The sequence below is a fragment of the Sturnus vulgaris genome, chromosome 12 (assembly GCF_052056855.1).
Source record: "Sturnus vulgaris isolate bStuVul1 chromosome 12, bStuVul1.hap1, whole genome shotgun sequence".
Taxonomy (NCBI): Eukaryota; Metazoa; Chordata; class Aves; order Passeriformes; family Sturnidae; genus Sturnus; species Sturnus vulgaris.
The window spans coordinates 20098562-20114409 of record NC_142254.1 but is presented as its reverse complement, the minus strand read 5'-3'; the positions used below and the strand labels follow the sequence as shown (position 1 = coordinate 20114409).

The window sequence follows — 15848 nt, the reverse complement described above, 5'->3', positions numbered from 1 at the left end:
ACCAGCTGATGGCCACCAAACCAGGCCACCACCACCATCATCATCATCATCATCACCTTGGGTTTTCTCCCTGTGGGACAAGACTCTCCTGCCACGAGCAGCACTTGGACAAGATGTGTGAGGAAGAGGAGCTGCAGGAGCATCTTCACTGTTGAGAAGCTCCAACATTTTGCAAACCACTGAGGTGACAGCAGTGGCACCAAGGTCTTCCTCAGCCCCTTTACAGAGGACACCTCAAACATCCCACAAATATCACGGAGACAAGGAATTTCTGTGAAAATATTGGAATATATTTGAAAAGATTAATCATGGATGACTTTACAGTACCACCCCATATTTTTATCTCATACTTTATTTCACAATATTAAAGAGGCACTTTAAAAGCACACGGACAACATCATAAAACGGCGTTTCCTGCTCTCTCTCTCTGCTTCTCTGGACAAAATATCAAAATAAAAACTTTTGACAGAACACATTGCACCCAAGGTAAATTACCTACAATAGTTTTTTTATACAATACAAAGAATTGTAAAGATACATATTAACAGAATAAAGCCTCTTTTTTTTTTCTTTTAACTCTAAAACAAAACAAAAAATCATTGCAGGACAGACTCAAAGTACTCTGACTGTTCATATCACATCAGTGCATTACTTCACCTCCTTGACTTGGGAGTATTTCAATAAAATCTTTCCATGTCCTCATTTGCACCTGAGATTTCTTTCTGGATCCAAAAGTTCGGTTGTAGAACGTGATCATTTAATGTGACGTAACCTTTTTGACACTATGGAGTACCAGCATAGAGGAGTTTTTTCCCTAAAGTTGTTTTTTTTCCCCCTAAAGTTCTTTTTTTTTAAACCAAAGTTGTATTTTCCCCCTAATTGTGTTTTTCCCCCCAAGTTGGATTCCTTCCCTAAAGTGAATTTTTCTCCCTAAAGCTGAATGTTTTCCCCTTTGAGTTTTAAAATTCTCTTTTCCTGCTCTGTTTTTTTTTTTTTCTGGACAGGTAATGGCTTCTTCCTACCAATTAATTATTTTTTTTTTAATCAAGGAAGTCTGTATTCACATTACAAATGAAGAATAGCACCAGTAACTGCATAGTACAAGCGGATACCTATAGAGCCACTACGTCAATACAGTAAGAGAGTTTAGAAGTGATACCATTGAGGGCACTTGGACAGTACCAGGTTGGCACAGTTTTCTCGTTGCACAAAAAAAACAACCCCAAACCCCACAAACAAAAAGGAAAAAACACACACGCACACATACACACACCAAAAAAAACCAAAACAAAACAAAAAAAACCCTAAAAAATCAGAGTTTGTCACAAGTGTCAAGGTGCAGTTTGCTCACGGGGACGCTTCTCCTCCAGTCCCATCGTCTACAGTGGTCAAAGAGTGGCAGCATCCTCTGGAGGGCTCCGACAGCCCCAGAACCCCAGAGCTGGGTCGTTCTTCTCTTGACGATGTAGAAACAAAATTCTTAGGGATGGCTGTCAAAATATAGGACACTTGGGTCTTAATTTAATTTTTTTAATTGTATCATCGCTTAGGCCAGCTCCCAATTAAATGAATTGTACGGGATTATTTGTGCAAAATCTTCCAAAAAAAAAAAATTTTTTTTTTTTTTTGCTTTCTACAGTGTACTGCACCTTATGAATAAGACGTCTACGGAATGAAGTTCATCTCTTCAAGTACTTTGTACAAAGATAACACAGACACAGACTCAAAAGGGTCTGAGATTTGCAAGTATCCTTATAACCTCAGCACTTCTGCAATAAAGCAATTGCTCTCGACGATTCAGTCTGCCCAAAGCGATTACAATTTCAGTTCATGAAAATCATCAGCAACATCAAAGTTCTAGCATTTGCATGATAAATCAGGTGAATTAAAGTAGATTAGTAGACACAAAGCAAACTATTTCACAGAGGCTGCAGTGCAAGTTCATTTAAGCTAGACAGAGAAATCATGCTACACAAACGAATTTAATGCTTTGATAATTTTTTTTCCCTTGCAAACCCCATGAAAGCAGCTGAGGATCACCATAAGTCACTTCCATAAATTACTCTGAAGTATCTCTTCTTAAAGGAATTTTAAAGCTGGTTAATTTCTGCCCAAAGAGTTGGCTGAGCAGGTTGTTCTGGGACTCGGCACTGCGGTAGCTGGCCGGGCCGGCCGCCTTGGCCCCACGGGCAGCTCGGGGGCCGTGCCAGGAGCCACGTGGGGACGGCGCTGGCCCCTTGGCCAACACTTGGTGGAGGCTCTTGCCCAGGATGGCCTTCCTGCGCTTCACGTCCCCGTTGGCGTGGCGGAGCTCCCCTTTCTTCTGGTTGTAAGGGTCCAGGACCATCTTCTTCAGCTGGGGGCCCGTCCTGGGCTTGGGTGCCAGCTTGCTGCAGTGCGTGTCCCTCCTGCCAGGGGACAGGGCGGGAGCCTCGCCGTTGCTCCAGCTGCCGCGTTTGAGCTCAGCCGCGCTCTCGCTCCTCGCCGGGCATGGCGGCCGGGCTTTCTTCTTCTTCCCGTCTCCTTCCATGTTCTCCCGGGAGCCGGAGCTGCTCCGGTGGCTCAAGGGTTTGTGTTCTTTCCTCCTCTTGGGGTGAAGCTTGCTGGAGGCTCTGCCTGGCTCTGCGTGGCCGTGCCTCGTGGCGTTGCCGGCCACCTCACCTCTGGGCTGGTGGCCGCTGGATCTGCCTGGGTTGCCGCCTTGGTCCTTGGCGTTAGTGCTACTGTCCTTAGCCTCAGGCACGGATTTCTCCTTCCCTGAGATGGGCTGCTGACCCTCCTCGGTGCTGCCCGCACTGGGAGCAGCCTCAGCAGCCACGCTCTTCTTTGGTGGCACGGAATCTTTGGAAGCTCTGTTGGGTGTGGGTGATGCTCTCTTGTCCTTCGGGGTCAGGGGCTGGTGGGCACCTTCTGGAGACGCGGGCTGAGCTGCACCTTGCCAGGCAGAGGCATCAGTGGCACCGGGGCTGCCCCATTTGTGGGTCTCTGTGGCTTGTGGAGACTCTGCTTTAGGGGAAGGAAGCTCTGAGACCTTCTTGGCAAGCTGGAGGAAAGGGATCTCATCCACAGCGTTGGCGTCTGTGCCGGGATTTTCCAGGATACAGACCCTGTATTCATCCTTGTTGCCTGTGCTTGTCTTTTTATGGGCATCGGCACAGCCATGTTTCTGGGTCAGGAGGGGAGGGGACAGTTTTTGGTTGGTGGCCTGGTGACAAGCCAAGCCAGCAAGGTCCATGGGAAACTCAGGCGAGTCCAAGAAAGGAAATGGCTTCCCATCAAAGGCTCCTTTCTCCAGCTCCTCCATGGACAGGCCAGCGATGTGGCCGAGCTCGGGGCTGCCCTCAGCAGCCGGCGGCAGAGATGGGGACAGGCAGGGCGGGGGTGGCAAGGGGTCAAACGGGGATTTCTCCATCTCTGCCAGGAGCTCCGAGAAGTCACCCACCAGGACTTCTGCTTTCACGGAGGGCTGGGGCGCTCCCAGTTCACCAGGTACTGTTGGGAAGGACTCAGTGGGAACCTGCAGGCTGGGGCTTCCAGCTTCTACCAGCTGGAGGTCACTCGTGGGGTCCAGGTGGACCGGTGACCTGTGTGGGATTGAGCTGCCGTGGTGAGCCACCTTCCGCTTCTTGCTGGGTGGCATTCCCTCCCGGAGAGATCCATCCTCCCTCGCCTTCTCCCTGCCCTCCCTGCAGGCAGCTCCAGGCCTCATGACCCCTCGGAATTTGAAAGTCTTGCTGCTGCCCGCCAGGTGCTTCTCCATGTGCCGGTCGTACTGCTCCTTCTTGGAGAAGGTGTAGTTGCACATGCTGCAGATGAAGGACTTCTTGATGACGTGCATGACGTCGGCGCAGAGCTCGCAGGCGTACAGGGTGGTGTGCTTGATCTCCTGCTCCTCCACCACGCCGTGCTCCTGGCTCAGGTGGCTCCGCAGCTCTTTGGTCTCCTGGTAGAACATGGGGCACTTGTGGCACAGGTAAATCTTCTGCAAGCTGTGAACGACCAAGTGCCGCTGGAGCTTGAAGGGTTTGGGGAACTGTTTGCCACAGTGATGGCAGTCCCGGGAAGGATCCTTGCAGTCTGGGTGCATGGGGACAGATTTCGGGGCGTTTTCACTTCTTGCCGTGTGCTCTGGAGACGGGCTGCAGGATGCTTTGGATGAGCTGGGTGCAGGTGGCTTCGCTTTGACGTTGCTTTCCAAGGGGTCTTTCATCACCTTCTCCTGCTCAGGGGGCACCTCCTTGGGGCTCTTGCTCTCTCTGCTGACCCCGTGCCGGGAGGACCTGCTGGGTTTCCGATACATGATGGTGTTGAGGAAGTGGGTGACGGCGGCGTTGTCCTCACCGAAGCAGCCCGGCAGCCCCATCACCGACTTCTGCGCCTGCCCCTTGCGCGCAAACTGGGTGGCGTGCTCGCGCAGGTGCTCGTTGTACATCCAGACATCCGAGATCTCCTTCAGGCACATCCCACACGCCCACAGCCCGGCTTTGTTCCTGGCGTGCTTCTCCTTCAGGTGGTCGCGGAGCTGCTCCCGGGAGCTGAATTTGCGCTGGACGCACATGTAGCAGGTGGGAGGAGGGGAAGGGTTGTGGGAGAGCTTGTGGAAGTCCAGCTCCCCCAGCGTCAGGAACCACTGGAAGCAGACTTTGCATTTGTACTGCTTGTCTTTGGTTTTGATGGTTATCTCCCCGCGGTTTTTCCCCAATTTCCCATCTTCCAGCTTGCTCCTGTGCTTGCCCGATTTTGGCTTCAAACTCCCAGCGTTGTCCTCACCATGGCCAGGGAGATCCTCACAAGGGCTGAAGAAGCACATATCTCTCATTTTCAGCTTTGCATTCAGCATCTCGATGTCGATGGTGTGAAATTCGGGCGAGTCCGAATCCCCGTTATCCTTGGCAGTGTAGGACTCCTCTGCCAGGTCGGGGGGCTCGGAGTTCACTTCTTGGAGAGAATGCTCATCCTCAAGGTCCATCAGAGATCCATCAAACATATCCTCGGCAGAGAGACTTTCCCCTTCCTTCTCCAGACTGCCCCAGATGTTCAGGCTGGAGACGCTGTCCCCGTGGCTGTTTTGGCACAAGAAGGTCAGCATGTTGTCCTCCAGGTCAATGTCCTCCTTCCCTTGGTCGGTCACCTCCTGGTCCAGCCTCAGCTCGATGCTTTTCGATCCGTTTGGAGCAGCATCTCCGCTCTTTGCCTTGCTGCCGTGACACATGTTCAGCATCAGGGCGTCGTCGACGGAGATGGTCTCGTACTCACAAGGGTCCTCCCTGGTGACACAGAAGGAGCTGGTGTCGCTGAGGTCAGAAGCCAGGCGGATGGTGAACAGGTCGATGGCCCCCGCTGGCTGCAGGGTGGCCTCGGGGACGGGTTTGGGTTTCTTGCTGCGCTTGCCGTACACCCGCGTGCACTTCCTGCGGACACACTGCTCGTCCCTGGGGAACAGCTGGGAAAACGTGGAATCGTCGTCGAAAAAGCTCTGGAGGTCTGAGGTGGCCTCAGTGTCCCCGCAGTGCTCCCTGCCTGGTGTCACATCTGCCTTCCCCCACTGCTGTGGCTCTGCAGGAGGGCTGGTCCCCGGCGGGCTCTGCAGAGCACCGTGCCCAGAAACATTTTGGGTGCTTCCCAAATCATGGTTGTCCAGCAGCAAAGCCCCTTCAGCAGGAGCTGTGGGACCCTGCAGGGCACTGCTCCAGTTCCTGGTGTCACTGCCTGCCGCAGGACTGTCCCCTGTCCCAGCATTCATGTCCTCTGTGCCATCAGCACCACGACACTGCTCTGTGCCCCCCTTGCCCCATCCCTTCGCCACTTGCTTCACAAACCCGCCAATCCATTTTTTGCAAGCCTGCGTGTCTTCCACTGCACCTGGATCTTCCACCTCCCCAGGACAGGTCACCATGCCCGTGGCTGTCTCCTTGCTGACCATCTCCTTTAGAGACCCCATCCTGCTGTCCAGGTCTTCTGCACAAGAGGACTCTTTGGCTTTTTGGGCTGTGCTGGTCCTGTTTTGCTCCTCTGTGGAGATGCAGCCACCTGGTTCTTGCAAACCCTCCATGATCCCGGGCGGGCTGGAGCTGAGGGCAGCAGGATCCGTGTTCTTCTGCAGCTCACAGGGACCACTGGGCTCATTCCTGCTGGAAAGCACCTTCGCTTTCCTTCGCCTCACTTTCCTGTTGATCTGCTTCTCAGAACTGCTGTTCTCCTCTCCGAGATCTTTGCTTTGGCTCCTTCTGCCCTTTTCTCCTTTCCTGACCTGCCATCCCAAATCCAGCTTCCCAGACGCTGCCTCTCCGGATCCCCTCCTCTCGGGGCGTGGTCCCTTTGCCCTCCCGTCCCTCTGCAGGACCCGTGTGCGGTGCAGCTCCTGGGACATCTCCAGGGAGATCACGCTGAGGTCGCTGAGCACTCTGCTCACCACCTCCTGCATCTGCGTGCTGGGCTCTTTCTCCAGCTCTGGGAGCATTTTCTTGGGAATGTGCTCAGCAGTGGAGGTCGGCACCTGTGAGCTGCAGGTTCTGTCTTTGACTGACGCCTTCAGGCTCCTCCTGGGCACCTTTTGGGCTGCTTTTGCTGTCTCCTGTGCAGGAATCAGAGGGGACCTGGGAGTCTTGCTGGGCTGTGGCAAACCACCATTCTTCACCTGGTGCTTGACAGCTTTGTGCCTGGTCAGGCCAGGCTTGGACCGGAAAGTGGCAGAACAAATGTCACAGGTCACCGGGAGTCCATTGGGCCTTTTTGCTTTGTGGAGTTCATTTTGGGATGGGTCTGGAGTACTGCTGGGTGTGTACTCCTCTCCTTGGCCCATGCTGTTCAACACACAACCCCCAGCTTCTGCAGTCCCATGGCTTTTGGATTTCTCCCCTTTTAAACGCTTTCCTTCACTCTCCGTGGTTTTGGAAACACCAAGTCCCACCTCTGCTGCCCCTGAAAACTCGTGGCCATTTGATTCAGCAGGACCAAGGTCTCCAACCCTTGTAAGATCTCTGCTGATGGCAGCTGACATGTCCTGAACAACAAAACCATTGGACAAAGTCTCTGGTTCACTCTGATGCTTATTCTTAACATGGGAGCAGTTTTCAAGCTTGTTCTCTTGGTTCAGGCTGACCTCCCTTTCTTCCACGGGCAGAAGATCTGCTGTGGGCTTGGTTGGATAATCCTGGGTTTCTGGAGGGATGGAGTTAACGACTGTGTCTGTGGTGGTACCTCCTTGGTTTTCTTTAAAATTTGGCAGCACACCACCGGTGTTTTTGGGGATCTCTTCCCCAAGAGCCTTTTGGTGGAGAGGTGGTGAGCAGGGAAGAGAACAGTCCTTCCCAGGAGCTTCCTGGGGACCACCCATCTCCAAGGCAGAGCCCACCAGACCATCACCATGCAGCAGAGTGCAGGCTCTCACTGTCCCCTCTCTTCCAGGTGATTCATAGCTACCCAAAACACCGTCAGGGAGGTGATGAGGATGTTCTTTAGCCGCTTCCGTCGGCACAGCCCTGCAGTGATGCAGCGAGGGAGGGAAGGTGGGAGCCCTTTCCCACGTCCCCTGCTCTGCTGGGCTCAGGGTGTGATGGATGTGATGGCTGCTGGCCTCGGGAGAACAACGCTTTGTGACAAATGAACTCGGTGTTGCAGGCAGGGAGGAACCGTGTTTCTTCTCACCTGAGAGCTGAGTGCCAAAGTTGGGGACCTCTCCCCTCTCGGCCCCACTGCTCTGCAAGCATTTGAGGTCGGAATATTTGGCTGGCAAGAGCAGGCTGGCTGGAGATTCTCCCGTGTAATGACAGCCATTGAGGGACAACTTGCCATTCCCTTCTCTGGGAACATCTGCACTGACTGTGCTGGCTTTTATCTCCAAGCTGTGATCCTGGTGGAGATCCCCCTCAGAGGGACCGAGGAGGCTGACAGGACTCGTGGCAGCGCTGCCTGGGTGCTGTGCCCCTTTCCCCGCCCCATTCCTTTCCAGCCTCTCTCCCTCTTCTCTGCCCAGCGTTTCTTCCTCAAGCAAACCACGGCTGGGGTGGGATCGCTCATGTTTCCTAAATGCCAAGGTCGCTGTGTCGTTATCTCCCTCCTGCTCTTCCCTGAGCTGATCAGCTTTCCTTGCCTGCCCTGGCAGCGAGGTCAGCGCGGTGCTGTGGGGTGCTGAGAGGTCATTACGCTCCTGGGAAACACCATCTGCAGGGATATTAATGTCCCTCGGCTCCGGGGCTTCATTTGCTAAGTGCTGCAGCTCTGTTACATTATTTTGCAGCTCCGTGCATTGTTTTGCACGGTAAGAACCCTCTGCATCCAACGACTCCAGCTGCTCACATCCACTGGGAGAAAGCCCCTCTTTGCCTGGAGCAGCGATATTTCCAGTGCTGCTTCCAACAGGGATATCCCCTTCCCCTTGGGTCTCATCTTCCCCTCCCAGGGCACCACTGCTCTGCTCCTGGTGGACGTGGGTGGTGGCAGAGGGGTGGCTGGGAGCCAGCAGCCCGGGGAAGCACGGCATCAACATCTCCTCCTCGTTGTTCTTCACCGTGCGGGCAACGAAGAGCTGGAGCTGCTGCAGAGGGTTGGCAGAGGTCTCCTGGGATGCCACCATCATCTCCTGGGAAGGCTGGTCGCCCTCCTTGGGCACACTCAGCATCTCAAACAGCAGCACTTTGGGCTTGCTGGCTTTGTCACCGAGTCCAGGGCTTTCATAGGTGTTGGGACTCTTCCTCTCCTCCGTTTCCTCCACCAGCACAGGCCCACCACCACCCCCTTGGAGATCCACAGCATTTTTCACTGTTTTGAGGGGCTCAGTCCTGCTTAAGGGTTTTTCTTCTGTATGTGGGACCTCTTTGACATGAGGTGAAAAGGTGAGATCCAAGGCTGGGGCGGGACCCTGCTGGAAGCCAAACTGAGGCTTAGGGTTTGGAAGACGGACATCAAACTTCTCCAGCTCTGCAGGATCAGTGTCTGCTTTCCCCGGCACAGGGAAGCCCTTGGCACCACACTGGCGTGGCAGGGATGGCAGGGGGTCTTTGGTTCCTTTTGCTGCATCCCCGATCTCGGGGAACACGGAGTCGGTGACAACAGGAGGGCTTTTTGTCACAGGGTCGGTGCAGGCGGGAGCTTCTGTTTGGTCAGCTGTGCTTGAGCCAGGTAGACTTTTGGAAGAAGATCCATTTTCCATCTTCCTGAGGTCCCTTTCCTCAGTGGCTGCAGTTCCCTGGAGCTGCTCACTGCTGTCTTTGGAGCAGAAATGGTTTGTGGCCAGCGGGGCTGGGGCACACATCCCGGTTTCCAGCGAGCCCAGCTCCAGCCAGGGCTCCCTGCGTCTCTCATAGTCCTCACTGGTGGTCACCACGTCCGGCTTCTCCCCTGGCAGCCTCTCCCCAACGCAGAGGCTCGATCTGCCCAGCTCACCTGCCAAAAACAGCCCTTTGTCCTGGCCTGCCTCTGGCTCTCCCGGCAGCGCTGGGAAGCGATCGGTGCCCTGCGCTCGCAGGTGCACGGCCACGTTTGGCTCGGGTTTCTGGAGGGGGATGGACACCTCGGAGTCCAATTTGCTGGTTTGCAGTTGGCTTTCCAGCTCCGTGACCAAGCGCTTGATCTCCAGCTCGTCATCCGAAATGTTGCTCATGAAAGCCACGCCGTAATCCGCGATCCTGTCCGGCAGGGACAGCTGGCTGCTGGGGACAGCTCCTTCCTCGGCGAATTTCTTGGCTGGTGGTGGCTTCTCCACCGAGAGGCTGTGGAACTGAGTCATGTCTTCTGGCAGCATGGGAGCCACCTCCTCCATGAGGGACCAGTCCTTCTCGGGCAGGAAGGGCGGGTAGGGCTGCTCGAACGGCAGAGTCTTGCGGGAGGAGCTGCCGGGACAGGGGAACGTTGTCACATATCCGTCCTTGCTCTCGTAGGGATCGAACTCGGACACGGGGAGCTCTCCGAATATGGACGAGGAGTCAAAGCTGAGAGGGGAGGACACTTTGCCCTGCGGCATTTCCGTGGCAAAAGGGGAGATGCTGGAGTGTTTCTGCTCGAAGGAGCTGGCACTGATGTCATCCCGGCACAGGTACATGTCGTCCATGTGGGAGGAGCCCAGGGCTGGCGGCTTTGGGAAGAGGCTGTGGTCCTCGTAGTGACCAGGAAGGCCTTTGGGATCAAAAAACGCGTTGTCGCTGCTGACATACGGATCGGGAGCCTTGGCAGTGAGCATCATTCCCACTGCATCCCCCCCGTAGGTGGGAGCTGGTGTGGGATAACCCTTCTGACTGTCACAGAGCCCCTGTCCCTTCGGGTACTTGATTCCTGCTTCCGAGCAGGTGGCACTCCCGCGGCCAGGACTCGTTTTGTTACCGCTGTGGGGTGCAGCAATCACCTCCTCTGTGTGGTATTTCAGCCCTTCACTTGGGAAAGGGGAGAACTGGTGCCTCTGGTGGTCCATGGTGAGCTCAGGAGAGCCCTGAGCCTGCAGGGTGGGTTCTCCTGCCTCATCCGGGAGCTTTGCTGCTCCTCTGGGCTCCTCCACCCCGTCCTTAGAGGAGAAGCTGGCAGGGCTCCTGCCTGGGGTGGCTGTGCCGGGTATTTGCCTTTCCTGGGGCTGCGGTGACGGCTCCTCCTTTGCACAGTCCATGGCAGCAACTTCTGCTTCTGTACTCGGCCGTGTCCTGGAGCCTGCCAGCAAAGGCTTGGCTGAGCCAAACCTCCTGCTCCCCCTGGGAATGTCCTCTCTGCTCTCCTGGCTCGCCTTTGGGCTGCTGTCCTGGGGAGGGCTGAGGGGAGTCCTTGGCACACGGGCTGGGCTGCCCGAGCGCCTCCTCCTCTGGGTGCCACCCTTGTCACCAGCCCCACCAGCGCAGGGTGGGCTTGTGCCCATCTCTCTGGGCACGCTGTGGCTGCTGCCAGCAGATGAGTGGCTGCCCCGCCTTCGGGCTCTGGCAGCACAATCCTCTTTCTCAGCATCCTCCTGGTTCGGGACATCCCCATCCTCCTGTGCCCCCCTTTTCTGGCTGTAGCTCCAGGCTGGGTCTTTCTCCCTGGCTCTCTCACTTCTGCCCAGGCGTTTCTTGCTGAAGCTGTGCTTGCTCCTCCCCACGAATCCCGTGCCACGCTTCCTCCTGCCCCGGGGCTTGCTGCACTCTGCCCCCTCCTCATCCGAGTCGGACACGTAGTCGTATTCCTTCAGCCCGCCCTCCTTGGTGGCTGCCAGCGTCCTCTCGGTGGCCTGGGGGAGCTGGGCCTGCTTGCTGCTCTTCACCTGCAGTTTGTGGAGCTTGTTCTTCTGCTGCACGATTTTGTGGATGAGCTCCTTGCTCCACGTCCCGCTTCGGGGCTTCCGCTTCTTCACGTCCTTCATGGAGAACCGCGGGGCCTTGGAGCTCTTGGTGGCATTGCCTGGTCCCACCTCGCTCTTCACGGCGGGGTCTTGGCTGAGTTTCCTGGGATGCTTTTGGCTGGAGGTGGTGGCTGCTGGGATGCTGTTCTTCCTGCCTGCCCTCAGCCTGGCTGTCCTCTCCGCTCCTTCTGCCGTGGGGTGCTGCTCCTGCGGTGCCACCCTCCGAGCCACCCTCCCTTTGTGAAGGTGCTGCTTTCCTGCCCCTCTCTTCACCTGCTCCCCATCTTCACAAACACAGCCAGCCTTGGTCTCTCCTGCTGCCTTCTCCTCCGCTGCCTGCTTGGATTTGCTCTCCGAGGCCAGGCTTTCCTTGGCCTTGTGTGCCATCCCTCCACCGGCCGCCTTCACTCCCGGCAGCTCCTCATCAGCAAACACGTCGATGAAGCTGCTGTCGATCTCTGGGTTATCTGACTGGTACCCCAGGCCATTGAGGGCCTCGGTGATCAGGCTGTCCAGCTTGGCATCGTCAATGTCCAGGTCAGAGGCACTGAGAGGGAGGGAGCTGCTGGCCAGGCCGTGGAAGAGGCCGCCCTTCAGAGCATCCTCCTTGCCCTCGCTTTTGCCTTCCCCGTCCAGCAAGAAGTCGTCGCTCTTGTTTAATGCCAGCAGATGTCCCTGGGGGTCTGGAGACAGCGCCAGGCTGGGGGCTTTGGGAGGCTCTGGGGGGAGAGCTTTGCGCCCCTCGGCTGCCCGGGGAGCGTCCTTGGGCTCTCCCTGGGCACAGGGGTGGGAGGCACAGAACTGGCGGTGCTGCAGGAAAGACGACAGGTTGCTGTAGTTCTGGTCGCACTGCCTGCAGGTCAGCAGCACGTCCAGCTGGTCCAGGCTGGCACTGCTCAGGGAAGAGGCCAGCAGGTGATGGGAGGAGTACGGCGGGGGAGGCTGCTCCCCATCCAGCCCGTCCGAGCATCCTTTGGCCACCTCCCCGCCGGGTTTGTGGAACGGGCTGGCCGGGGCACATTTCAGGAGGCTGTCGTCTTTCAGAGCATCCGGAGGGAAGCTGAAGGACTTGACAGAGTCCGGGGGGTGGTAATGAAGCGAGTTGGGACTCAGAACCTCGGAGGGGTGGAAGGCTTTGTTGGCATCCTTGGCGTGGCAGGGGTGCTGGAAGAAGGGCGAGGGGGTCAGCGCTCCGGACATCTGGCTGTCCTCGAAGCCGGGGTTGAGTGGGCTGCTGGACATGGGGGACAGTGAGGAGCAGGTGCTGCCACACGTGGGGTTGGGCACAGGGGATGGCAGAGGGGACTCGCAAGGGGAGGCAGCCACCAAGGCTGATGGTGGCAGGACCAGCCCTGAGCCCGCCGAGCTCCTTGAGGGAGGAGGAGGAGGAGCTGCTTGAGCCATGCCGTAGAACAGAGCTTTGCTTCTCGAGTCGCAGGCAGGAGACCCTGGTTCCTTCCCACTTTCAAAGGAGAAAGCTCCCGTCACGCTGGGATCTCCCCTCTGGAGGCTCTCTCCCGATAACAGCTTTTTGCTGTGGTACCCTGGAGAATTGCTTATGGGGGGCCCTTTCTGGGCTTTCCCGCTGCCCTGCCAGTCCGACGTGCCCGGGGGGAAGGGGAGCTTCTGGCTGCTGATGTGTCTCGACAGCTCCAGCCTGTTGGCACCGGGCATTGCAGAAGGGAGGTGCATCTGCTGCCAAGGCAGCCTGGCATTTTTCTGCCTGTGCTGCCTCTGCTCGGGGCCAGACTGGCACTCGAATGAGAACTGGTTTCCAACAGGGTTTGAATAAGGTGCTGAATTCTGGTCCATGGGAGAAAACGCCTTGGTGGCACCTTCCCAAGCTTGCACAAGCCTGGGGTGGGTGGGTGCCGCAGTGGGAACGCTCGTCTCGAAAGGCACGGCTCCCACAGCGCTGCTGCCCGCGGGGGAGCTGCAATAGGCCTTGCTCTGAAAGTGCACTTGGGACAGGGAGTTCGGTGGCACCGTCCTTCTCAGGGGGCTGCTCTGCACCAGCAGCCGCGCGCTGGGGACGCCGTCCTTGCCCGAGCCTTGCCTCTTCCCCACCGGCTTCGGCATGGTAGGCGAGTGTAAACTAGACGGAAAAACAGCTTGGTTTTCTTGGAAAGTGCTTGGGTTTTGGTCGATAGCACCAGACGACGGGAGAGCACCAGTGGCGGGGTCGGCGGGATGCTCGGCCCTGCCCTTGCAGCAGGACAAGGGGCCGTGGTGCAGCGCTGGCGGCGGCGGCGGGCGCAGGAAAGGCGCTGGCGGCGGCGGGGCCACGGGCAGCCCGTACAGCCTCCCCTCGGGGGACACGCTCTCGTAGGAGCTCAGCGGCTCCTCTGGCCACTCTCTGGGGGACGAGTGGAAGGAGAAGGCAGCGGGAGCCAGCTGGGCGCTGGTGGCGATTCCCACGTCCAGGAACTCCTGGCTGCCCGCGTTGCCGTGGAAGGGCTCCTTGCCCGCCTCGTGCAGCAGCTGGAAGGGCAGCTGGCACGGCAAAGCCCCCAGGCCGTGCACAGCGCCTTTGCCACCCTCGGAGAAAGAGCTGGGCTTCTGCACTGAGATCCCGTAGGTAGCACCTGCGAAGCTCTTCTCCGGGGAAGGCCACGACTCGGCCCGGTTTGCCTGGAACTCTAGATAATGTAGCTGCCCGTGGGTGCCGGGGCTCTTGAGGGGGATGCTGGCGGCGGGGGGCTGCCCCTTGGGGCCCAGGGTGGGGCCGGGCTGTGAGGTAAAACTGCTGCAGGTTCGGCCGCCGGCAGCATCGGGGAAGCAGCGCCCGAAGCCGAGTTCATCCGGCCGGAGCTCGGCGTCGCGCTGGGGGACGCTGGGCACGTGGAAGCGGTAGCCGCTTGCCGCGGGGGCCACCTCGGGCTTCTTCGGGGGTGTCACCTTCTGCTGAGGGTAGGCGATGCCGATGGTGGGGCTGGGCCGGGTGCCGGCGATGCTGAGCCGGTAGAGCTGCTGGTGGCCCCGCTCGCCCTTGGCCGAGCGCCGGCTGCGCTCCCGGGCTCGCCCCTTCCCCGGCGGGGACAGAGCGCTGCCCTTGACCTCTCCCCAGGCGCTGTCATTGCCGAACTTGGGCTTGCACTGGAGCGATTTGAAGTCGATCTTCCCCGCTTGCTGCGGCCGGATCACGGCTTCCCGCTGGCTGTGCGGCTCCTTGTCCTTAGGGAAGGGGGATGTCCCCTCCCCGCCCAGCGCCCTCCCATCCTTGTCCCCGCAGCCTTCACAGCCAAAATCCTTGTCGGGCTCTTTGGGGCCGGCCTCAGTATCGCCGATGGTGTAAACATGCTGGGTCTCTCCTGTCATGATACCGAGGAGGGGACAAGGCTACAGAGCCCCGCTGTCCCGTCCCGCTGCGCGCTGCCGTGCCCCGGTCACGGGCATGGTCCTCCTCCGATGGGCACCGGGGCTGCAGCTCCCCGGGGCCGGGCTGCGGGCGGGTCCCGAGGGCCGCCGGGGCTCTGCCGCATCCTTTCAGACCTGCAGGCAACAGGAGACAAGAGGGGGAAGGCCGGGTGTCAGTCAGGGAAGGGGCTAAGAGAGGCACGGGAGATATTTTGGCCCCTTTTCTTGCACTGCGGTTGGAGGAAGGGACATCTCAAACCCCCCCTGCAGCTTCGGGCTCTTCAAAGGATGCTCAGAGCAGTTCACCTCTGGCGAAAGCTGCTGAGGAAGCACTTTTTTTTCCCTCCCCGGGAAAGCTATTTCTGGGTTACTTCTCAGCAACATAAGCAGAAAAAGATGACAGAAGAGCTCCACCTACGGATTAGTGGGAAGGGCTGTCGGGATGGGCTGGGAGAGGCATCCTGGGAAGGGCTCAGTGTCCCCATGTCCCCGTGTCCTCATGTTCCCGTGTCCCCAGGTCCCCGCTGCTGGAGGGAAGATGAAGGGAAAGCTTTTTGCTCCACCACTTTCCCCCTGGAGCTGCCGCTCATGGCTCTGAAATCCTTGGAGAAAGGACCTCACCACCCTCCCTGCGAACTGCCCTGGAAATTTTAGATGTTATTAAGGAGGCAAAAACAGGAAAGCTGAGTCCCAAATTTCCCAGCTGATTTTACAAGCCAGACCTCGGGGCGTTGGGCACGGAGCACGAGTCGAGCGCAGCCTTTTAAAAGGCGCCACCAGGATTTTATACGAAGAAGGTTTTAATAAAAAGAAGGGTAAAGTTTTGCTTTAAAGAGTCTTTTTTTTTTTTTTTTAAAAGAGAAGTCTGCTGGAAACAGTGAGGGTTTTTTTCTCCTCCCTCACTGGAAATGTTTCTTTACCGTCTGCTGCAGTGGGTCGAGGCACGGCACTGCTGGGAGGGGGTGAGGAGCAGGAAATTCAGTTTATTCCTCTCCCTCTGCGTGTAATTCCCACAGAGCCCAACCCCACTGGGTTCACCCATCCTGTGCACAGGAGTGCCCTGAACACAGGAGATTTTCCAAAGAAAAGGGGAGCACCCTGCACCTATCCAGGATCTCATCTCCCCGTTCCCACCTGGAATCAGTCGGGATGAGCACCCCTAATGCTGCATTAATAACAATATTTGGGATGGAGA

The 15848-nt window shown here is 57.4% G+C and overlaps 1 protein-coding gene across 1 annotated transcript; it reads right to left on the bottom strand.

The window, feature by feature from the left end:
• Nucleotides 1-1029: 1029 nt before the first annotated feature.
• Nucleotides 1030-14614, bottom strand: ZNF469 (zinc finger protein 469). Its single transcript, XM_014874532.2, has one exon. The coding sequence runs from the start codon at nucleotides 14612-14614 to the stop codon at nucleotides 2060-2062; it is 12555 nt and encodes a 4184-aa protein (XP_014730018.2). The 3' UTR covers nucleotides 1030-2059.
• Nucleotides 14615-15848: the final 1234 nt, after the last annotated feature.